This window comes from Balaenoptera ricei, chromosome 2 (genome assembly GCF_028023285.1).
Source record: "Balaenoptera ricei isolate mBalRic1 chromosome 2, mBalRic1.hap2, whole genome shotgun sequence".
Taxonomy (NCBI): domain Eukaryota; kingdom Metazoa; phylum Chordata; class Mammalia; order Artiodactyla; family Balaenopteridae; genus Balaenoptera; species Balaenoptera ricei.
The window spans coordinates 145,077,299-145,102,658 of record NC_082640.1 but is presented as its reverse complement, the minus strand read 5'-3'; the positions used below and the strand labels follow the sequence as shown (position 1 = coordinate 145,102,658).

General features: G+C 41.0%; 1 protein-coding gene across 1 annotated transcript in view; it reads left to right on the top strand.

The window, feature by feature from the left end:
* The first annotated feature begins 378 nt into the window (after positions 1–378).
* SLC35F4 (solute carrier family 35 member F4) overlaps positions 379–25,360 on the top strand; it is a 270,105-nt gene continuing 245,123 nt past the window's right edge. Inside the window, exon 1 of the mRNA XM_059915723.1 lies at positions 379–481. Coding sequence (XP_059771706.1) covers positions 379–481 — 103 coding nt within the window. The remainder of the gene's footprint in view (positions 482–25,360) is intronic.

Genomic DNA, 25,360 nt, shown 5'->3' with positions numbered 1-25,360 from the left:
CTGGGGGATGTTTAGTCTTCCGGGAAGGGGTCAACAGGGTTAATGATGAGAGTCCGCGCAGGTGGGGCCGCCCCGGGCAGCGGTGGGTGTCGGAGGTGAGGGGGCGCTGTTCGGGCAGCAGTGCGCGGGGTGGCGGGCGGGAGACCTGCCAGGCTGACAGAGAGGCCGGCCCTAGTGGGGGCCGCTCCGCCGCCGCCGCCGCCGCCGCCGCCGCCGCTGTGATGCGGCGCCGGTGCTGCGCCGGGCGGCGGAGTCAGAGCCTGGGCGCGGGCGCACGAGCTGCAACATCAGCACCGGCGGCGGCACCTGCACCAGCTCCCGGGCCCCGCGCTGCGCTTTCCGACCCGCCGCGCCCGGGGCCGCCGCCCCGTGCTCTCTATGGATGTCAAGGCGGCCCCCAACGGGGTGGCCACCATCGAGGACCGGATCCTGCGGATCACCGGCTACTATGGCTATTACCCGGGTTACTCCAGTCAGAAAAGTAAGATGCGGCGGGGCTGTCTTGCTCCAGGCGCCGGAGGGGTGGGATGCGGGAGGGCGCGCCGTCCGGACACCTACCTGCAGCCCTGCTGGCGTGGCTAAAGCCAATCTCCTGGCAGTGGGGCTACCGCGGCTAAAAGTGTGTTCGCTGTCCTCGGTGCTGAACCGTGAGAGAACGGGTGTCCGGACTGTTGGCGCCTCGGAGTTTGGAAATCGTGGTAGCCTTGGGGGCAGAAGCGCAGAGGGAACCGGGTGAGCGCTCCTGACGGCCGTCGGCCGGCTCACCCCAGGCTTATTCACGACCGAGCAGGCTAACATGGCCGTTTACTTAGCGAAACTCAGCCCTTGGGGCTGCACTGCCCCAAAGTCCCTACTGGGTGCCAGGCTGCGGGCTGGGCGCTGGGGAGGCTCGGGGGTGGAGCTGGCGGCGGAGGCCGACCCAGACGTGGGTCCCGGAGCCGATGGGTCAGACTGTTCACTCCAGGCTGCTGAGACGTTGCCAGCGCGGGAATTACTCTTGTTAAAATGTTTCTGGGTGGCTGTCCGCCTTGGGCAGAGAAGGAACCTGGCCAGGTCTCCGAGGCTGGGAGCTTGGGGCCAGAGACCCGTGAAAAGACTGGGGGCTGGGGTGGGTGAGAGGGGGAGGCGCGACCGGGCCACCCCCCCACCCCCAGCTGCCCGCCGCACGTCGCGGCTACCTCGGAGCCGGAGCGGGCTGCTCTGCGCGGTTCTGCCTTTCTTCCGGCTAAGCGAGGTCATGCGGTGCGGACGCGTTCACGTTTCTGGAGCAGTTTTGCGGGGAGGGCGATGAGGTGCGCTCTACTCTGTCCCTCTCTCCCCGCACACGAACCCACTGGCTCTGTTTGCTGGGATTAGTTCTGCCGGCGACCCAAGTGAAGCTCGTTTTACTCTGAATTGGGGGAGTAGCTGCGGCTTAATTCCCATGCAGGTGGGATTTCGCTTTTTCTCTATCAATGCATTTCTGTCGCAATAGATGGAGCTTAATTGATGTTTTTTGCTGTTATTTTTAACCGGAAGCTTCTGAAGCTCCTAGATGCATTTCTGATTGGTATTTTTCTGAGACATTTGAGGTACATTCAACGTTACAGTTTCTCTGAAACGAGTAAACCCTAACACATACAGGGAAAAACACCTTTTTTCTTGTAACTCCTCCCCCCCCCCTCCCCCTCCCCGCTATGCTCCATCTCTATTGAGCTTTCTTCCATGGGCTGTCCTCACACAGATATTTTCTAGTATAATATTTCATTTGGCTTCAGGAAAGGCCCATTTGATCTGGATGGTTTCTGTCTAGCTGTTTTTAGCATTAGAAGATTACATTATTCATTTTCCATACAAAAGTAATTATATAGTGTTAGAATTTTCTAGAAAGAAAATAACATGATGTGGAATGTGGTTTGAAGTCTTTGTACTATAGATTCAAAACTTCTTTTTTTTCCTATTGGCAAAGGCTTTTTGTTTTTAACCCTAGAAACTTAAGCGAAGGCAGTAGTATACCAGGTAGAGATTACTTAGATTTCACCTTTGAATATTTTAATTAGGAACCATGGGATTTTGGTTGCTTAGAAAATGTAGAAGCTGTCTGTGAGATCACAAGACCCAGGGTAGCATATTATTATAGTTTTTATAACAATGGAACTTTGGTTAATAAAGAACAAACCAAAAAGAATACTGGAAAAGTGACATTTTAGAGACATGTTCATGTTAGCTTTTCATATTTGCTGAAATAGCTGCACACGTTTCATTTGCCGTACAATAACTGGACAAACAGAGGGAAGAGCACAGGTTAAGACAGTAACTGAAGCTAAAAGGGATAAAGATGCATTTGGCATAGTTATTTGTGATGGGCTCTTAGCTAACTTCGGGCCACAGAATTCAAACAGTGAAGGCAGAGAATCTCACAAGGACAGAGAATTATATGATAGTCAAATACCTTTCAGGATGTTTAAGCTTTCAGAGGTAGAAAGAGATTGCCATTTTGCAGAGTGAGAGGCTAGGAGAAGAGAGAGCTGGAAGAGGGCCAGGCAGCTGAGCACCATGAAATAATCCTGCCCTTAATGCAGGCTTCAACTAGTAAACAAACACATTGAAGCAAACCAGTACAATATGGTCAATTGATTTAGCTGTTACCGGGAATGAGCAACAGCTTGGGGGAAGTCTGGAAAGACATATTTAGGAAAAGGCTGTGGTGAGGAATATGTAATATGTGAAGGCAAGGTGGCTTTCCCATTTTCTGATGGTCATGTTTGAGACCTCTCTTGATATCAATGCCATTTACTTTTCTAGAGGCAGGTGGGGACTCATCTCTGACAGTAAGCATTAATGATCAGCCTCATGGTATTGCATCCTGCTGCTACCTGCTGCTACCCCTGCCAGTCAGGAAGATGAGTATCTAGCTCAGAACAAATTCTAGTAGTCAGGCTGATGCAAAAAGAAATGTATGTGTACATATATTATGTATGTAAAAGTTGCATACATATACAATATACATTGTATACATAAGATATATAAACGTTATGTATAAAAGATATATATGCATTATATATAAAAGATATATATATATCTATATGCAATCATCTCTATATCTATAAATTTAGATAGATAGATGGGTACAGAGATGATTAAAGCATTAGTCTAACCTCAAGTTACTTATGGTCTGGTAGGGGAATTAGATTCACTCATTCAACAGGTGCTAATTGAGTACCTCCTATGTGCTGGGAATACATGAGTGAACAAAACAGACAAAAGTATTTTCCTTTTTAGAGCTTAAGTCCTAGTGGGAAGAGACAGACAATAAGAAATAAATAAATAAATACATAAATAAAGTATTGTATTTCAGGGTGATAGCTGCCTCAACAAAAATATCAACAAGAGTTAAAGGGCTACAAAAGTCTGAGGGGGTAGCAATTGTGGAAATTTTAAATAGGGTGGCCAGGGAAGGCCTCACTGAAGAGGTCACAACTGAGCAAAGACCTGAAGGATGTGAGGGAGTTTGCTGTGTAGACATCGGGAGGAAGTCGTTCCGGGCAAAGGGAACGGCCCATGCAAAGCTCTGGGGTGGAGCGTGCCGGGCCTGAAGTAGCACCTTACAGGCCATTGTGCGTCCTTTGGCTTGTACTCAATGAAATTGGGAGCCTTTGCAGGGTTTTGACAGAGGAGTGATGTGACTTGACTTACATTTCAAAAGGATCAACTCGACTGCTCTATTGGCGCAGAGGTGGAAGCAGAGAGACTAGTTAGTATGTCACTGTAATAACCAAGGCGGGAGATGATGGTGGCCTGAACCAGATGTGTAGCAGTAGTAGAGGTGAGAGGTGGTCAGATTCTCTATATATTTGAAATTAGATTCTCTATATACTTGAAATTCTCTATATATCTGAATAGGGTTTCCTGATGGTTGGATATGGTATCTGCAAGAAAGAGAGGAGTGAAAAAATGATTCCACCTTTTCTAGTTTGACCAAGTTTGAGTTGCCAATGGCTAAAGTGTGGCAAGATTCAAGGCAGAGAAGTTTAGGTGGTCAAGGGGTAAGGATAACATTTTGGAAAGTTTAAATGTAATTGGAGACATAGAATAATCCTGGAGTTCAGAGGAGATGCCTGACTGGAGATATAAATTAGGGATTTTCCAGCATTTGGATGGTTATTTATAGTCTAAGACTAAAGAGATCTCCAAGGAGTCAACGTATACAGAGAAGAGAAGAGGAGCAAGGACTGACTCTGGGGCACTGAGACATTAAGAGGGTGAGAAGAAGAGGGGCATATGATACCCTAGAAGCCAGTGAAGAGTTTCAGAGGGAAGAGATTAGCCAAGTCCAATGCTGCTGAAGGGTCTAGAAAATAAAAACTGATAACTGACCATGAATTTGGCAACTGGACATCATTGGCTACCTTGACAGGAACACGTAAGGTGGCAGAAGGTGGGTTAGAATGTGCTTAAGCAAGAATTAGAGGGAGGAATTGGAAATGTGAGTATAGACAATTCTTCAATGATTTTTGTGCAAAGGGGAGCAGAGGAAATGGGGGTAGTGGGGTTAAGAAAGTTTTTTTTTTTGTAAGATGGGAGGCAATTGCAGGATGTTTGCATGATCATGAGACTGATTCAATAGAGAAAGAAAAATCAGTGATGTTGAAGAGATAGTGTACCAAAACTAGTGCACAAAGGAAGGGACATCGCTTTAGATAGGAACATGGATATAGGGCAGAGGGTATGGATGAAGGGTCTGGAAGGAGGAAAACTGAGGTGGTGGGAGTCTGGTGAGATTCTCTTCTGGTTGCTTTCATTTTCTCCAAATAGGAAGCAAGGTCATCAACTGAGAGTGAGGATAAAGGAGGAGGTGGTAGAGGTTGGAGGAAAGAGAAGGTGTGAATTGTTCTATGGGGGGAGCAAACGGACTGAGGAAGTACAGTAAAGTTGTCTGGCTGCCTTAAAGGGCACGTTTAGTTTCTGGTCAGAAATTTGAAGCGAGACAAGTCAGTAGGTTGTTATGTTCATTGACACAGTGGTGGCGTGGAGCAAGTGAAGAGAAGGATTTAACCAGAGTTTCAGATTATCCAGTGGGTGTAATAATAGCATCAAGGGAGTTGTGAATGTATGCAAGGAAGGTATTGTAGTGAATGACCATAGCATTTAAAGCTGGTGAATAGAGAAGGGAGAAAATCGAGATGATTAGGGAGAGTGAAAAGTTGGTAGGATCAATGGATTGGGAATCTCAGTGAGATCAAAGGCTAGTGGATGGTTAGCTGGGAGAAAAGAGGTGATGATCAAAGAGGGTTGTATTGCTATAAGAAGTCATTCATTCCATAAGTCAAGTCAAAGGATAAATCCATTTATATTTTACTGTATTCTATTATCAATATTTTTGGGGTGAGCCTTCTTTTTGTGTTTGCATAAGGAGGCAGTATATTGATGTGTAGTGAATTAAATTCTAGGGGTTTGGAAATTGATTCTAGTTAAACCTGCCAGCAACTTGGCTCTGAGACCTGAGACACCTCTCTGTGGCCATCAGTTTCCTTGTTTGTAAAAAAAAAAAAAAAAAAAGAAAAGAAAAGAAAAGAAAAAGAAAAAGGGTAGAAGTCATTGTCTTAGGACAGCATGCAGTAGGTCGCTTTGACAGCTTTCAAAAAAGCCCCACCCTCCATGGAGAAATCTCACTCAGTAAACTAGTATGTTTACTTCACCTCTCCTCGCCCCACCTTCCATCTCAGATGGTGGCCAGTTCCCTCTCTTTGTTCTATGCCTTTTGTGCTGGTTGGCCTTCTGTTTTTTTCTATGCTCCGCCAGTGACCAGGTTCTGTGGTTGTTTTCTATCGGTAGCTGCAAATTTATAGTAAAACTTTTTGTCCTTGCTCTGATCTCAGCTCTGACCATCCCGTTTCCAAAAAGAACTCTACCAACTTCTGGCTCTTCTGGCTCTCTCAATTCTCCAACTATTGCTGTGACTTAGCATTTCCCAAGGTTCCAGACTCAGCTGTCTCCTCTCACTTTATTTTCCCCGAGCAAGTACATTCAGTTTCATGGCTTCACCATCTTCTATGTGTCTGTATTTCTAGGTCCACTTTTTCTGAGTCCAGACCCATATTTCAACTTTCTATGAGAATTCTTACCTGAATGTCCCCCTGGCATGTCACACATAAAACTAAATTCATCATTCTGTCCTTAAAATATGCCTTTTCCTTCTTATTATGCTTTTTAGCTTCCAATATCTGTATCTAACCAATTGCTCAGAAACCTGGAGTTATCCTCAAACTCTGCCCTTCCCTCTTCTCCTATATTCAGTTAACAAGTCCTATCTATTTTACCTCACATATGTGCTTTCCATCCCTATTATCACTGCCTTAGTTCTATCCATTGTATCTTTTTTTTTTAACAGCTTTATTGGAGTATAATTGCTTTACAATGTTGTGTTAGTTTCTGCTGTATAACAAAGTGAATCAGCTATACATATACATATATCCCCATATCTCCTCCCTCTTGAGTCTCCCTCCCACCCTCCCTATCCCACCCCTCTAGGTGGTCACAAAGCACCAAGCTGATCTCCCTGTGCTATGAGGCTGCTTCCCACTAGCTATCTATTTTACATTTGGTAGTGTATATATGTCCATATCCATTGTATCTTTCACCCAATCTCAAATCTTTTTAATCCAGTATGCACACCTTAAGAACAGTCAATTCCCTAAAATGCAAATCTTCCTCTCATATCCCTGATCAAATGCCAGGAATAAATCTTCATTTTCTGTGGAATAAAGTCCAAATTCCTTAGCCTGCCACAATCTGAGCCCAGCTTACATTGTTCTATTTTAGCACATGTTTTCCCCTCTAATTGCCAAAGTAATGCATGCTTAATGCAGAAAATCTGGAAGGCAGAGAAGCAAAGAGAGATTAAAAACAAAATTACTTATAATTCTACCAGCCAGAGGTGATTAGTGTTAACATTTTGGCTAACACTACCCCTTCAGTCTATTTTATATCCATAGACCCATGCAAGTGCTGTTTATTTTGTACTGAACATTTCTCTCGTTGGTCTATATATTTTAATAACTGAAATTTAATGTATGCAAAATCTTCCATATATTTAAACACCTTAATCTACTTACATTGTTGAATTTTTCATCCAGTTTTTCTTTTTAATTTCATATCTCACGTAGCCTCCACAAACCCTGATCATAGTCTCATCAAGCTGCTCATTGTTTTAATAACATTCTTGTCCCCAAGTTCTTCAGGGCCTCAGTGCCTTTTTACACTATGGCCTGAATGGCTTCCTCTCCCCAAGTCTCCTTCTTCACTCTTTGGAAAGCTCCTATTTATCTTTAAAGGCCAAGTTCAAATGCACTGTCCTCTGTAAAGCTTCCTGATTGCCCCAGGCTGGGTTAATCCTCCCTCTGTGCTCCTGTAATACTGTGTACTCACCTCTGCTCCAGCATTTAGCACACTATTTTGGGCTGTTTACTTTTCATAAGACTGTTTCACCCACGGAGCTTGGGGAGGGAAGGGACTTATCTTTATTTATTTTTATCTTAGGCAAAGTGAAAGTGTACTGGAGTACATTCTGGGTGCTCAATGAAGTTTATTGTACTAATGAATGAATCATTATAGTTTCTGTGGAGAAACTGTGGAGAGTTAATTATTTCCACACAGAAAAAGTGTACATGGTGGTAGTGATTGGAGGGAAAGAAAAAAGTCACCAGCTATGAATGAATTAAACAGATGTGCCTATTCAGAGAATGAGAATAAACCAAATGGTATTTTATGATCACTTTACCTTTGTAACTTCTGCATTTGTGTCCTTATTGCCTTTATAACCTTTTCTGTACTTGAATGGGGAAAAGGCAATTTTTAAAATACAAAATAGTATAAGGTTATTAGAATTCTAAGAAATAAAGTGTGGTCCCTTCCGCCTTGTGAAGTGGTTAGTATTGGTCTTCATGGTACGATATTAATATAACACTTTAGTACTCTAACTGGCATTAAGTTATAAAATTGTCTCATACTAGTGAAATGAATGCAGTAAATATTTCTCCCAGTTCATAGTCTTTTTATACCTTGATAATAAGCTTTATGCTTCTTTGTATATGACAGGTAGTGTTTTGTAAACAGTTATAAATAATTACCATTGATACGTAGTAAGAAGTCTTTGTAACATAGTTTTAAACTATAACTTGTAAGGTCTACATTGATACTGAATATCATTGTATGTTATTGATGTTGCATAATGTGGTAGTTTCTACAATGTTTATTCTGATATGTATTTTTCATTTAAAATATAAATTTACATATAAACTTGATATTTGTATTGTAAAATACTACTGCTACTAATAGCTAACACATGGGTTTAACATTAAGTGTCAGATAAACTTTCTTTAGGAAGCCCATCTAAGACCTGTTTGAGGCCATAAGGTCTAATGCAAAGACCACAAGACCCTGCTCTGTTACTTGCTAGACTTTTAAACTTGCATAAGTAACTTAACCTCTCAGATCAACAGTTTTGTTCCTGTAAAATGGAAATAGTAATAGTTGCATCACAGGTCATTGGGAGGGTTATATAAGATAACGTATATAAAATGTCTGACACAATGTGCAGTTCAGTGTATGGAAGCCGTTGTGATCATGGAGGAAACCAGTTGAATCGGCTTCATGATTTCAAAAAGGCTTGCTCACTTTTTTCTTGTAAGTAAATGGTTACCACTTACATTTTTTTCCTATCCAATGTTGTACTCTGAATTGTTATTGAAAATTGTGTTACAGCAACGTTAAAGATAATTTACAAATTATCCAAGTCTGCAATGGTTTTTATTTTTGAAGGTTGCCTTCTACTTCCTACCACTTTCTGGCTTACCTAGATCGCCCCTGGGGATAGTTTAAAATGGGCTGGAGCCATTTGTGATGAGATTATTCCCAATGGGCTGATCCAAAATAGAGGAGACAAATCTAGGGTTTATGGGTGACAGGATGGGTCTGCATGTCTGGAGATGCAAATACCCAGACATCAAAGTAGAGAGAAGTGCAGGAGTTGGGGGAGGGGTGTGGACAAATTGGGGGAGAGAGTGGGGGAGGGGAAGGGTGAAATCCCAGCTGAAGATGAGTAGCATGGGATGAGGTGGGGTTATACAGGATTGGGAGGGCAAATAGGTGAAGAAGCGAAGGCTGATGATTAATTGTGGCCTAGTCTGCTGGAAGTTTCATTGTTCCTTTTTACATGTGGAGTCTTTTTATTTTTATTTTTTCAAAAGTGAATAGCCTTTTATTTCCTGGTTATAGTTAAATCCTTAAACTCATTTGATTTCCTGTGCCCCATTACATGTGGAGTCTTAAAGGGGCAGTTGATTTTCGGTCTATTTATATAGTGGCAAACATTACAGATAGGATATTTTAAGTTCTACTTTTAAAAATGCGTCATTATGATATAAACACATTTACATAGTCTTCGAAGTTATAATTCTGTTATGTTATGAAGTATTTAACTACTTAAAGACACAGAATAATATGGAGAAAAAGGAAAATAATCCTGTCACTGTAACATGACTACCGTTATTTTGGTTAATTTCCTTCCAATCTTCGTAATGCATATAGGGCTTCACTTCTTGATTTATTGACAAATATAAACTATAGTGTAGTCATAATTCTGATATATACAATTTTGTGCCCAGCTTCTTTCCCATTTGACATTTTAGGATAAGCATTTTTCGTTTTGTTGCATTTGTCTGCTTGCAGAGCCTGGAATTAGATTCCCTTTCAGAGCTCTTGGCTTAAAGAATTTGGGCAAGCTGGTTCTCAGTTCTTTGAGACTAAATGAAATGGAGAGACCTGGAGTGTTAGTGAGGGCTTGTTTGGTTTCTCATCACAGGATTCCACCTGAACTGGCTTAAGCAAAAATGGAAGTGATTGAAACGATACTGTGAGTCTTCCATGGATTTTAAGGGCAGGGGTTAGGTGGGATAAGCGTCAGGTCCCAGACTGTTGTAGGGAAAATAGGAAGCCCTCTTTCACTGCCTTTCATCTCTTTTTTTTTCTGGCATATGTTCTCCATTCTTGTCTCTTGCTGCAGACTGGCTTTCTCTATTCCTTGTCCAAATGGTTGAAAATAGCCTCTGCAAGCAGTTCCAATGTTTATATGTCCTCTATTCAAGAGAGCAGACAGATTGAGCAAGAATCTCTTCTAAATCCAGATTCCCAGGGAAAGGGACTCTTTGGCCCAATTTGTGTCAAGTGTACACTCTTGATCCTATTGACTGTGGTGGTCTGGGGCAGGGTCAAGTTATGCCATCATGGCTGCCAGAGGCTTTCTCCTGTAACCCTACTGACAGTAGGGCAAGAGGTAGTTTCCAGAGAAAAGGAGTGATTGGCTGGACAGTCAATAGCTATTTGGTTCACTGAGCTTTGCATAAAAAGTTTTTCATATTAAATCATAGGCTTCAATCAAGATCCAATCTTTCTTCTGGTCTGATAGTCCTTATAATGTACCTACATAATATTTAGTGAGGTTATAGATAGTGTATTCCTAAACTGGGAAAACCCAAGTGTTTGTTTAGAGTATAAGTCCCTAGGGAGTTCTGTTTAAAAGTACTCAAGGAGCACTGCAGACTGCTTATTAAGTTTTATTGAAGTGCTGCTGGTTACATCAAAACTGGAAGACATATTTCTTTTTCTAGGTCGGATAGGGCAACACACCAGTCCCTTCAGACTCAAGGTATAGTAATTGAGGGTGACATTGAACATTGTACACTTTAAACAGGGACTGAAAATTACACTATTCTGCAGTCTGGGATTTTCTATATTTAGTTCTGGGCTAATGCCAAGATGGCACTACTGAGGGTCAATAATGGTTTTATGGTTCTGAAAACCAGACATACTAAGAATTCTTTATCTCTTGTGAAAACCAGACATACTAAGAATTCTTTATCTCTTGTGAAGCTAAGATTCCTAAGGGTGGTAGAGCCTGCACGTTTTCGCTGCTGATGCCTTGCTCCAAGTCATGTGACTTTGGTATCTATCTTGCATTTTTGTTCACACCCATGTTTTACATTGGCATTCTAGAGGAAAGATCCAGATTGAATGAGCCGGGAACCATTTGGAGCACCATCTTCCCTGCTGGAGTAATGGTGGCAGATGCTAAAGAAGCAATATATACATCTAAAATGAATTATTATTTCTCAGGGACATTTTAGAACAAATATACTTAGAAGTTGAGAACTTTTTATTTCTCCTTAATTAAAAAAAATTGTGAGTGCCTCAAGTGGGAGCTTCTTGTCTTTCTCCTTCCTAGTCCACATCCACAGAGCAGTCATTGTGATATTTTAGAAATATTAATTGGATCATGCCATTCCTCTGGTTAAAGTCTTCAATGGCTTCTCATATTTCTTTGGAAAACTATAAAAGCCTGAACCTAGCCTACATGGTCCTACGTGGTTGGATTCTTCTGATGGCACCACTCTTGCATGCCCACATGATGCTCTGGTCATGCTGGCACGTTCTCCAAGTCCTTTCCTTCCTCCAGGCTGATGCACAAGCTCTTCCCTCTTCCTGGTGCTGTTACCTGGCTGGCTCCTCACCATCCCTCAGGTCTCATATTAAGTGCCACTGCCTCAGGCTTCCAGCTTTGCACCTCTCTCATCTCATGTACTTTTCCTTTATAGCACTTACTGCAAACTGTGATTACAATTTATGTTGATTCTTGTGACTGATCAATGTCTTTCCTGCCTGCTACTCTCTTAGCTCCGTAAGGGAAGGGATGGATCTATTTTGTTCAGCACTATGTACCCAGCACACAGAACAGTACCTGAACACTCCATACATATTTGCTGAGTGATTAAATCTTGTTAAAAATTTAGAGTAGACTTAAAAAAAACCCAACATTTTATTTGGAATGATTTTAGACTTACAGGAAAGCTGCAAAGATAATTCACAATGTTTCTTTGCACCCCTCACCCAGTTTCCCCTATTATTATTATTTTATATTACCAATGTGTATTTGTCAGAACTAAGAAACCACTATTGGTACATTACCATTAATTAAACTCTAGGCTTTATTTGGATTTCACCAGTTTTCCCTTTAAGGTTCTCCTGCTGTTCCAGGATCCAAACCATTGTACTCTATTGCACTTAGTTGTCATGTCTCTTAAGTAGGCTTTTAATGAACTGAACTTGAAAAGATAATTTCAATTTTATAGGAACTTCCTGGCCATTTTTTTAGGGCTTGGGTCAGATCACATTTGAAATTTTAATTACTAGTTTTCAAGGTAACATTGAATTAAATTCATGTTAGAAATGATCTGTGACTTGACATGGTAATTACATACTATTTTGGAGGACTGTTCTATAGTGTAGAACAGTTGTTTTTAATGTTTCTGCTTTTTAACATTTTGGGGGAACATAGGCATTTTTGAAAATCTAAACAAAACTATAAATTACTCCCCCCATGTACATATACACCAAATATTTTCATGCAGTTCACTTTATTACACTGGAAATTTATTATTTCATAGGAACACGCTATAAAAGTGATAATTCCAATGAGTCATATCTGTTTTTCTATTTTATGAGAATGTGTGTGAAATTTGATGGTAATATCTGGAAAAATTGAAATAATTAAAATTTGTTAACTAAAATGAAAATGAATTTCAGTTTTATTCAATTTTCAAAAGTGAATTTTAGTGAGAAAGCTCTCATAGTTTGGATTGAAAAGCAAGCTGAAAATTTGGGGTGGTCTTAGGCATGAGAATATGCAGCTCATCTTTGATATTCAGTTTACTGCAACTTGATTAAAATATTAACACTTTCTAAAAACTCTGACTTACAAGGATACGAGGTAGCAAATGAAATTAGAGACCCCATAGCTTATTTGGCAGGGAGAGGTGGATTTGTATCAAGAAACTTCTTGAAGACTCTTCAAGTTGAATTAATGTCACATCATTTCATTCGTACTCAAGTCACTGAGGTCACCTTTGAGGCAAGATCTGCATCATCCATGCTGTCTTTGTCAGCAAAGAAAGAATGATGAATCCATATTTCATTTTAAGTTTGTCTAAGCAGAATTAGTCTTCAAATATATCTTGCAGTGTATCTAGGTACTTCCAGATTATTTGTCTGCACGGACATTTTATGACATATCACTCTGTATCCTTATTTCCTGAGGAGCTCTGTTTCCAAAAGACCCTGTGGTTTTCAGCTGCATTATAATAATGACTTTAAGCCTTTCACTGAAAAATTGTATCATTTTTGGCTGCACAGCACGTGGGATCTCCCCAGACCAGAGGTTGAACCCGCACCCCCTGCAGAGGAAGTGCAGAGTGTTAACCACTAGACCACCAGGGAAGTCCCAAAAAATTGTATCATGTTCATATCCATAAAGTAAGCAAAGTGAAGAATGAAGTTCTCCTTATTGAACAACTAAGGATGGGCTTCACATTTTTTTTCCTCAAGGTGATACAAATGTCCTTCAAAGATTTCAAGTCAAGATTTCTGAAAAGATATTAGCTTCAAAGTAGTCAAAGAGAAGTCCACATTCTCTTCACTGGCTCTGATGGAATTGACTTTCAAGGCAATAGAAAAGGTTTCTTGTTGGATCATTGGCAATATTTTAGGTTACAACATGCAGCAAGTTACACTGATATGCAAAGCTACTCTCATCACCAAAGCAGTACAACCTACTTTCCTCCCCATGTGCAGTTTGTTTGACATTACAAACTTTCAAGTTTCCTAAAAAGCTCACAGAATAGGTGTTCTCCTTAGGTGACACTCATATACATATAACAGAAAATCAGGAATTGGGAGCATTGTGAGATATGCAGTCATTTGCTAAAGGGAAATAGCATAGCTGCTAGTATCTCCAATGTTTGCACCAAAATTATGGCAAAAGAGCAAGTTTTGAGAGGACTTTATTTGATAAAGGCACTGCTCCCATTTTTATCCCGTGCTGCAGACCACAAACTAGTTTATCCTTTTCCAGGGCAGACTGGTTCCCAAGGTCTCCCCAGGATGAATTTTTAAAAATTATTTATTTATTTATTTATTTGAGTATAGTTGTTTTACAATGTTGTGTTAGTTTCTGCTGTACAACGAAGTGAATCAGCTATATGTATACATATATCCGCTCCCTCTTGGACCTCCCTCCCACTCTCCCCCCCAATCCCACCCATCTAGGTCATCACAGAACACTGAGCTGAGCTCCCTGTGCTATACAGCAGGTTCCCACCAGCTATCTATTGATATTTTACACATAGTAGTGTATATATGTCAATCCTAATCTCCTATTTGTCCCACCCTCCACTTCCCTCTCTGTGTCCACATGTCTATTCTCTACATCTGTGTCTCTATTCCTGCCCTGCAAATAGGTTCACCTCTACCATTTTTCTAGATTCCAAATATATGCGTTAATATATGATATTTGTATTTCTCTTTCTGACTTACTTCACTTTGTATGACAGTCTCTAGGTCCATCAACGTCTCTGCAAATGTCACAATTTCGTTCCTTTTTATGGCTGAGTAATATTCCATGGTACATATGTACCACACTTTCTTTATCCATTCATCTGTTGATGGACTTTTAGGTTGCTTCTATGTCCTGGCTATTGTAAATAGTGCTGCAATGAATATTGGGGTGCATGCGTCTTTTTGAATTATGGTTTTCTCAGGGTATATACCCAGTAGTGGGATTGCTGGGTCATATGGTAGTTCTATTTATAGTATTTTTAAGGAACCTCCGTACTGTTCTCCATAGTGGCTGTATCAATTTACATTCCCACCAACAGTGCAAGAGGGTTCCCTTTTCTCTACACCCTCTCCAGCATTTATTGTTTGTAGATTTTCTGATGATGGCAATTCTGACCAGAGTGAGGTGATACTCCATGGTAGTTTTGATTTGCATTTCTCTAATAATTAGTGATGTTGAGCCTCTTTTCATGTGCCTCTTGGCCATCTGTATGTCTTCTTTGGAGAAATGTCTGTTTAGACCTTCTGCCCACTTTTTTTTTTAAACATCTTTATTGAAGTATAATTGCTTTACAATGTTGTGTTAGTTTCTGTTTTATAACAAAGTGAATCAGCTATACATATACATATATCCCCATATCTCCTCCCTCTTGCGTCTCCCTCCCACTCTCCCTACCCCACCCGTCTAGGTGGTCACAAAGCACAGAGCTGATCTCCCTGTGCTATGCGGCTGCTTCTCACTAGCTATCTGCCCATTTTTTGATTGGGTTGTTTGTTTTTTTGATATTGAGCTGCATGAGCTGCTTGTAAATTTTGGAGATTAATCCTTTGTCAGTTGCTTCATTTGCAAATAGTTTCTCCCATTCTGAGGGTTATCTTTTCATCTTGTTCATGGTTTCCTTTGTTGTGCAAAAGCTTTTAAGTTTAATTAGGTCCCATTTGTCTATTTTTGTTTTTATTTTTATTACTCTAGGAGGTGGGTCAAAAAGATCTTGCTGTGATTTATGTCAAAGAGTGTTTTCCCTATGTTTTCCTCTAAGAGTTTTACAGTGTCCAGTCTAACATTTAGGTCTTTAATCCATTTTGAGTTTATTTTTGTGTATGGTGTTAGGGTGTGTTCCACTTTCATTCTTTAACATGTAGCTGTCCAGTTTTTCCAGCACCACTTATTGAAGAGACTGTCTTGTCTCCATTGTATATTCTTGCCTCCTTTGTCATAGATTAGGTGACCATAGGTGCGTGGGTTTATCTCTGAGCTTTCTATCCTGTACCATTGATCTATATTTCTGTTTTTGTGCCAGTACCATACTGTCTTGATTATTGTAGCTTTGTAGTATAGTCTGAAGTCAGGGAGCCTAATTCCTCCAGCTCCATTTTTCTTTCTCAAGATTGCTTTGGCTATTTGGGGTCTTTTGTGCTTCCATACAAATTGTAAAATTTTTTGTTCTAATTCTGTGAAAAATGCCATTGGTAACTTAATAGGGATTGCATTGAACCTGTAGATTGCTTTGGGTAGTATAGTCATTTTCACAATATTGATGCTCCCAATCTAAGAACATGGTATATCTCTCCATCTGTTTGAGTCATCTTTGATTTCTTTCATCAGTGTTTTATAGTTTTCTGAGTACAGGTCTTTAGCCTCCTTAAGTAGGTTTATTCTTAAGTATTTTATCCTTTTTGTTGTGATGGTAAATGGGATTCTTTCCTTAACTTCTCTTTCTGGTCTTTCATTGTTAGTGTGTAGGAATGCAAGAGATATCTGTGCATTAATTTTGTATCCTGCAACTTTACCAAATTGATTGATGAGCTTTAGTAGTTTTCTGGTGGCATCTTTAGGATTTTGTATGTATAGTATCATGTCATCTGCAAACAGTGACAACTTTACTTTTTCTTTTCTAATTTGGATTCCTTTTATTTCTTTTTATTCTCTGATTGCCGTGGCTAGGACTTCCAAAACTATGTTGAAGAAGAGTGGTAAGAGTGGACAGCCCTGTCTTGTTCCTGACCTTAGAGGAAGTGCTTTCAGTTTTTCACCATTGAGAACGATGTTTGCTGTGGGTTTGTCATATATGGCCTTTATTATGTTGAGGTAGCTTCCCTCTATGTCCACTTTCTGGAGAGTTTTTTATCATAAATGGGTGCTGAATTTTGTCAAGAGCTTTTTTTCTGCATCTATTGAGATGATCATATGGTTTTTATTCTTTAATTTGTTAATATGGTGTATCACATTGATTGATTTGCGTATATTGAAAAATCCTTGCATCCCTGGGATATATCCCACTTGATCATGGTATATGATTGTTTTAACGTGTTGTTGGATTCTGTTTGCTAGAATTTTGTTGAGGATTTTTGCATTGATGTTCATCAGTGATATTGGTCTGTAATTTTTTTTGTGATATCTTTGTCTGGTTTTGGTAACAGGGTGATGGTGGCCTCGTAGAACGAGTTTGGGAGTGTTTCTCTCTCTGCTATATTTTGGAAGAGTTTGAGAAGGATAGGTGTTAGCTCTTCTCTAAATGTTTGAGAGAATTCGCATTTGAAGCCATCTGGTCCTGGACTTTTATTTGCTGGAAGATTTTTAATTACAGTTTCAATTTCATTATTTGTGATTTGTCTGTTTATATTTTCTAATTCTTCCTGGTTCAGCCTTGGAAAGTTGTACCTTTCTAAGAATTTGTCCATTTCTTCCAGGTTGTCCATTTTATTGGCATAGAGTTGCTCGTAGTTGTCTCTTATGATCCTTTGTATTTCTGTGGTGTTCACTGTAATTCCTCCTTTTTCATTTATAATTTTATTGATTTGAATCCTCTCCTTTTCTTTCTTGATAAGTCTGGCTAAAGATTATCAATTTTGTTTATCTTCTCAAAGAACCAACTTTTAGTTTTATTGATCTTTGCTATTGTCTTGGTCGTTTCTATTTCATTTATTTCTGCTCTGATCTTTATGATTTCTTTCCTTCTACTAACTTTTTTAATGTTCTTCTTTCTCTAGTTGCTTTAGGTGTAAGGTTAGGTTGTTTTTTTGAGATTTTTCTTGTTTTTTGAGATGAGATTGAATTGCTATAAACTTCCCTCTTAGAACTGCTTTTGCTGCGTCCCATAGATTTTGGGTCATCATGTTTTCATTGTCATTTGTTTCTGGGTATTTTTTGATTTCCTCTTTGATTTCTTCATCGATCTCTTGGTTATTTAGTAGTGTATTGTTTAGTCTCCATGTGTTTGTGTTTTTCACAGTTTTTTCCGCTGTAATTGATTTCTAATCTCATAGTGTTGTGGTCAGAAAAGACGCTTGATACAATTTCAATTGTCTTAAATTTACCAAGGCTTGATTTTTGACCCAAGATATGATCTATCCTGCAGAATGTTCTCTGTTCACTAGAGGAGAAAGTGTATTCTGCCTCTTTTGGGTGGAATGTCGTATAAATATCAATTAAATCATTTGTAGAGACATGGATGGATCTAGAGACTGCCATACAGAGTGAAGTAAGTCAGAAAGAGAAAAACAAATATCGTATATTAACGCATATATGTGGAAACTAGAAAAATGTTACAGATGAACCAGTTTGCAGGGCAGAAATTGAGACACAGATGTAGAGAACAAACGTATGGACACCAAGGGGAGAAAGTGGCGGGGGGGGGGGTGGTGGGATGAACTGGGAGATTGGGATTGACATATATACACCAATATGTATAAAATGGATAACTAATAAGAACCTGCTGTATAAAAAAATAAATAAAATAAAATTCAAAAAAAAAAAAAAAGCTGGAAAAGGCCTTGGGGGTGGGGCTTAGGCAGGGGCAAGGTTTAGGCCAGGTGGGGTCTAGGGTCATCACAGACAGAGGGAGCCCTGGAGGGCGGGGGTTCAGGCCCAGGAACCCAGCAGGCTTGCAGGGCCTGAGTGGGTGGGGGAAACACTGGATGCGTTCCCATCTGATCTCCTGGTCCCCTGAAGGTCTCTCCCTGTCCCTGCTAACCCCTGCTTCATGGTGGTCCCCTCGAGTGTGGGAAACCTTCTCCTCTCCCCACTGCCCCTCAGAGGCTCTGGTCCTGTTCTGCCTCCACTTTTCCTCCCCCTACCTCACTCCCACGCTCCCAGGACCTGCTCGGCCGGAGGGGCCCCTGGAGGGCTGAGGTTTAGGCCTGGGACCCCAGTAGGCTCACCAGGGCCTGAGCGGTTGGGGAAGATGCTAGCTGCATTCCCTCTGATCCCCTGATCCCCTGAAGGTCTCTCCCCATCCTCACTGATCCCCACACTGTGGGTGGGACCCTCTAATCATGGGAACCCCTCCCCTCCCCCAGACACCCCTCAGGGGTGCCGGTCCCCTCCTCCCTCCACTTTTCCTTCCCCCCTTCTTCCCCTCCAAGTCCTACCTGGTCACACGGGGATTCCTCCTGTCCCTTTAGGTGTCCGAGGTCCCCCACCAGTGCCTGTTAGGTGCCCTAGTTGTGAGGAGATACAAACTTCATGTCCTCCTATTCCACCATCTTGGCTCCTCCCCTCTCCCCAGGATGAATTTAGCAGCAAGGAAAGAAAACTCAATTTATATTGGCTTAGGCAATGAGGAAATTTATTCTTTCTGAGCAGGAAGTTGAGAGGTAGGGTGGCTGAATTAATAGCTTATGCTGGAATGAAGTACCCAGATTATAATCTTTTCTTTTCTGGTTTCCATCTCTTTATCTGTGTGCTGTACGTTGTAGGATATTTTCTTAACTCTATTTTCAAATTATTCAATTAAGTTTTTCACTTAAAGTTTCATTTGAAGTTATAATAGCTCTTTTATTTTCCTAATATTTCTTTTAAAAACATGGCATCTTATTTTCCCTATGATTATGATCTTCAGAAATAGGCTCATTAGAAGCTGCATCACTTCTGTTTTCAAGTTGTGTGGACAAAAAACAAGATCCAGCACTTGTCTAGAGATGTTTCAGTGAAGGATGTGCTGGGCCATGCTGTGAATGTAGTAAGAGACATTGAACTGTAAACTTTAAAATGGTTAAAATGGTGAATTTTATGTTATATGAATAAAAAGAATTGTTACTATTCTAAAAAAATGTCATCTTATTCTTGTTTTATGGATATAATAGCTTCTTTTATTATTCCCTGAGGAACTTTTTTTGAAAGTTCTATTCTCTTGAATGGGCCACTTCCTCCAAGTTGTTTTTTTAAAATTTTTTTATTATTGTTAGCCAGTATTCTTGGATATTTGGTGATTTTTGTGTATCTACATGTATTCTAGAGTGGAGGACTCCAAAACTATTTGGGAGCTGTGAGAATGGTTGAGTAGGTCAGGAACTATGAAGGGTCTTACCCCACTTTCGAACTAACAAGTTAGTCTGCTGTATTTTCATAGATGCTACCAGAACACATGAGATTCCTGGGTCAGATACAAAGGACATTATTACTCACAGTTCAGCAAGGAGCATGAGCTTCCTGCTCACGGTGGTTACCCTTGCTCCAAAAATTTCACAGGGACAATACAGGGCAAGCAAGGTGGGTCCTCACTATGTAGTGGGTTTTTGTCATACCTGAGGACACCTGAGCTCAAGAAATTCCAATTATTTATAATGGTCTACAAGCAAACCTACTCAATCTTTGCTCCAGAGGGAGACATTAGCAAACAAACCTGCCTTCTATTCTAGAGGGAGACAAACTTCACTATACAGGGTCTTGAAAAGCTAGTCCAGGACAAAGAGTTGTCAGATCCTACACAAGATGTTCAGAAATGGAAGAAAGACCCATGGAGAATTATCTCCCAACAGGGGCTTGTCTATTGTGACTTCACTGTCAAATAGCTGAGCTGTTTCCTTGGGAACCTTCAATTTCATTTTTTGTGAGATCTGTTCCTTTGGATCAGAGAAGGCTTTTCTAATCTCCCAACTGGCTGCTAGCATCCTGCGAACCAAGTAGGAAGGAAGCCTGTGCATCTCACTGAGCAATGTGTGTAGGTTCACCTAATTCCTCCATGATCTTGGTATGTTACCCCAATCTTCAACCATGTCTGGGGTCCCTGTGGACTTCTGTTTGGACCTCTCCAGAGAATAAAGCTCTGGCCTGTGCCAGAGTAAAGGGAGGTGTAGTCAAATGCTGTACAGAGTGAGGATGGGAATTAAGAAGCCATTAGTCTTCTTAAAAAGACTTAAACAAGGCTACTGATTGTAGCCTCACTGTCATACCTGTTAATTTGGCAACTGGTAAGTCTGGAAAATTCTGTGTTGTAAATTGGACTAATATCCATTTTTCCTACCCTCAACTTAGGTTTCAGTTTCTTCAAGCCTGACAAGTCATTTACCACTTTCCAGCTTCAAAAATTTTGTTATTGTTTTCTTTCCTGATTCTTGTTTTTAAAATTGCACTTATTGCCATTTTAGTGGAATTTCCTGAATGAACAAATAGAAGTGTGTGTATTTCAATCTGCTGTCTTTACCAGGAAGAATCATTGTACTTTCTATTCCTATTCTTTGAAATCTTCCAACTTTAACTAGACCTACCGTAAACAAGATAAATATCATATTCATAGTGACAGAGTACATTGTCTTTATTTTCTCTCAGTGGGAAGCTATTTTAAGATATCAGGGACTTCCCTGGTGGCACAGTGGTTAAGAATCCACCTGCCAATGCAGGGGACGTGGGTTCAATCCCTCGTCTGGGAAGATCCCACATGCTGTGGAGCAACTGAGCCCGTGCACCACAACTACTGAGCCTGTGCTCTATAGCCCGCAAGCCACAACTACCGACCCCATGCGCCACAACTACTGAAGCCCACACTCCTAGAGCCCGTGCTCCACAACAAGAGAAGCCACCACAATGAGAAGCCCACGCATTGCAATGAAGAGTAGCCCCTGCTTGCCGCAACTACAGAAAGCCTGTGCACAGCAACGAAGACCCAATGCAGCCAAAAATAAATAAATAAAATAAAAAAATTTTAAAAAATGTGCTAGCATTTAAAAAAAATTGGCATAACATGGGGGCAAATAATATTGTGCATTATCTGTTTCTTGATCTGAATGCTGATTTCACGGATGTGTTTACTTTATGAAAATATCAAGCAGTGCACTTGAGACTTGTGTACTTTATTGTATGCATGTTATATTGCCATAAAAGGTTTACATTAAAAATTGTACATAACATGGCTGTATGTCAAAACATTCCAGTTCATTTTACTGTTGTTGTTTTTTTTTTTTTTTTTTAATTAATTTATTTATTTTTGGCTGTGTTGGGTCTTCGTTTCTGTGCGAGGGCTTTCTCTAGTTGCGGCAAGCGGGGGGCCACTCTTCATTGCGGTGCGCGTGCGTCTCAGTATCGCGGCCTCTCTTGTTGCGGAGCACAGGCTCCAGACGCGCAGGCTCAGTAGTTATGGCTCATGGGCCCAGTTGCTCCGCGGCATGTGGGATCTTCCCAGAGCAGGGCTCGAACCCGTGTCCCCTGCATTGGCAGGCAGATTCTCAACCACTGCGCCACCAGGGAAGCCCTTTACTGTTGTTTTTAATAAAACATGGAATTACCACTTTAAAATATTTTTCAAATTTTCAAAGTAACATAAAATAATTACTTTTGTGTGTTCCCAGTTCACTCACCCCTAAGTGCATCCCCTAATCGCTAAACAGTATGGGGAAAGTGGTTCTCAAATACTTTGCTGCATATTAGAAACACCTGAGAGTTCTAAAAAAATCCCACTGACAAGGCTGCATTCCATCCCAATTAAAACAGTGTCTCTGGGATGGAGACCCGGGCATCAGTACTTTTTAAAGCTCCCCAGGAGAGTCCAATGAAGTTTACAGCCAAGGCTGTAAACACAGGTCTAGGGTGATGCTTCTCAAACTATCTGTGGTGAAGAACCAGTTTGTGTTTTTAAATTCCCAACTCATCACAGATCAAAATTCTTGCAAAATCAATAAAAATGAACTAATAGAAAAATAATCATACACTGAACAATCACAGCAATCTCAACTTGCTGTCAATTTTTCTCACTGCTTACTCTTGATGTCTATATCTTGCCACAGACTGGTCACAATTCATGGCCAGGACCAATCCATAGAGCACACTTGGGTAGCACTGACTACTCAGAACCCTGGAATACTCTCTCTCCTTCCTAGCACAAGCTGGGTATCCATACCCTCTCCTCTCTGTGCAAAGAATCTTTTTGGAGTCTGAGGGGATTTGGCCTGGGACACGTCATGTGTGCTCCCACCATTCTGCACAGCCCCACCGACACATTGCATCCACTCAGATGTTGGGGGCTCTGAAAGCATGGGCTGAAAACCATTGTTAATAACCCATGAATTTGTTTGAGATTTTCCAAGTATTGTTTTTGCTCAGCTGTATTAATTCAAGAAAAACTCTTGACTATTAAAATCTTAGAATGTGATCTCATGTATATCTGTAGTGGATCTAATCTGTAAGTTGTATGTGCAAGTGAATTTCAAAGGAAAATCCACTAAAGACTCTCAGGAACAAAAATGTGCTTTGCTCTCAGTGATTTTGCACCTTAGCCTACAATACAGTGAAAACTCTTCCGTTACTTGGGCTGGAATCTCTAAAGGACAAGTGGAGTTTCACTCCCAGGGGCCTGAATGTTGTGTTTGTAGGACTAAATGAGAGGGAGTGGGCTGCCATAATCTGCTACCCCTGGACACTTGGCCCAGTCATCTGGCAACATGAACATTTACCCATGTGGAAGGAATCCCATTAGGTTTATAAAACATGGAATGGAGAACAAGGTTTGGGATTGGAGGGACTTTCATCTGAGAGAGGAGTTCAGAATGACTCAGATGAATCTCCTGATGATGACCTCTTAGCCCCTTCCCTCTGGGATCTTCCTCTTCTTCCTTTTCCTCTTCTTTCTCTTCCTCTTCCTCTTCTTCTCCTTCTCCTTCTTCTCCTCCTCCTCCTTCTTCTTCTTCTTGGCCACATGGCATGAGGGATCTTCGTTCCCCAACCAGGGATCAAACTTGTGCCCCCCAAAGTGGAAGCATGGAGTCTTAACCACTGGACTGCCAGAAGTCCCTGGGAGATTATTCTGATGGTGATGCAATTGAATTCTGGTTGAAGCAGATTATCTGATTACCATGATCCAAGACATCTCTGATTTTTTTTTTTCCTTTCTAAATCTTGGCTCACCTATTTTAGAGAATATGACACAATTATGCTTGTTAGAGAACCAAAGGCCACACCAGATGTTATTAATTCCACTCTCAGTCCCTTGTGTAGTCTTTAATGAAGCTGTCTTCAATGGCCTTATTACTCATCTGCACCTCTGTTGCATTCTGATTATATTTGCTGGGTGTGTAAAATTTTACTCCCCTAAGTGTGACTTAGGTCTGTCTCTCAGAAAGGAAGAGGAAAGGAGATGGGGGATATGCTCTGTGACTCTGGACTTGGGTACCCTTCCCAACTCAAGTTTGGTTATTTGATAAGGGGTGGAAAATTGAGGTAAAATGTCTAACATACTTGTGTATAGAGATCTATCTTCTTCAAAGTTTTACACTCTATGTAAAGCTCATGCATGTAAAACCACTAGCACATGTAACATGTGGCACATGAAAACTTATTAGGGAAGAAAACCAGGAATGGAAATCTAAGCCTGTGCCATAAGTTAAGGAGTTAGTTATCTCTTGGCTTTTAGTAGAAAATTATACTGAAACATGTACTATGTGCAGCCATGGTGAGGTTGTAGCCAATGTCAGGCTGAACTGTGTGCAGAGTAATCTTTGAAGATTGACTCTAGATGAAATGCTTGGACTGAAACATTCTGAAAGCGACAGCAGGAGCCTTAACTTAGCATAGCACACAAAGGATTCAGGCTGGGAATTCTGAATCATGCTACTGCTGCTCTGTGACAGCTGTATCGCGTTTTCCACTCTACGAGGCAATAGCATATCTGATTTCATGAAAACTCACAGCCTCTCTGTGAAGTAGGTGTTACTATCGCTATGTTACAGGTGAGGAAATTGAGGCCCAGAGAGGCTACCTTGCTCAAGGGCACAGCTACTAGGTATCGGGTTAGAGTTTGAACCCAGAGCTGTCTGCTTCCCAAACCCATGTTCTCCCCCAGAGAGAGTAACAAGAAGTCAGCATTGTAAAGTTCAGATCATCCAGTGGCCCAGCTCCTTCATCTCCTGAAATCATGGAAGAAGATGGTAAACTTCACTTCATTTTTAGCAATGCCCTTAACTCACAAAGCACAGCTCTGGTAGTGTTTAGCCTCAGGACCTAAGCGAGGCTTCTCCCTTTCCCCCCAAGTCTGAATTTTACCTTGTGTGGACGCTGTGCTTGAAGGCTCTTTTTAGAAAGAAAAGGAGAGATTGAATAAGACGGCTTTGAGAATCAGGCCGGTGTGGGGGGTGTGTGTGTGTGAGAGAGACAGACAGAGAGAGAGAGAGAGAGAGAGAGAGAAAGAGGGAAAGAGAGAAAGAAAGAGGGTTAGACACATCTACTAAGATGCAGTTGGTATCTGGAATCTTACCCTTTTCTAGGGAAGGAGGAAGGGCAGTGGAGAGACAGGAGGAGACGGCCCCCCTCTTGACTGGGTATTTCAAGCTCCTGGCTCCCTCCAGATTTTACCTGGATATTTGAGGTGCTGTCTTTCTGGTCACACTGAGGAAACCATGCTTCCAGAAGATGGCTTTTCTTCTTGAGAAGGATTCTCTATTTCCTGAATCCACAAATTAAAAAGAAATAAGCCTATTAAGGGGATGGAGGAAGAGGATGTTGTGTATTCCTGTGGCAAAGTATAGATATCTGTAGTTTTGAGTCATTTGTGGCTGGCATGGTACCTGAGAACAGTATGTATGGAATTTAAACCATATATCATCCTTGCTTGTCAATACTCACTCTAATAACTAATAAAATTTCTCTAGTTTTAACTTAAGTCATTGGAATGTTGATACTGGTGTTGCTGTTGTCCTTTTCAGAAAATGGAGTCCAATATTGCTCTAA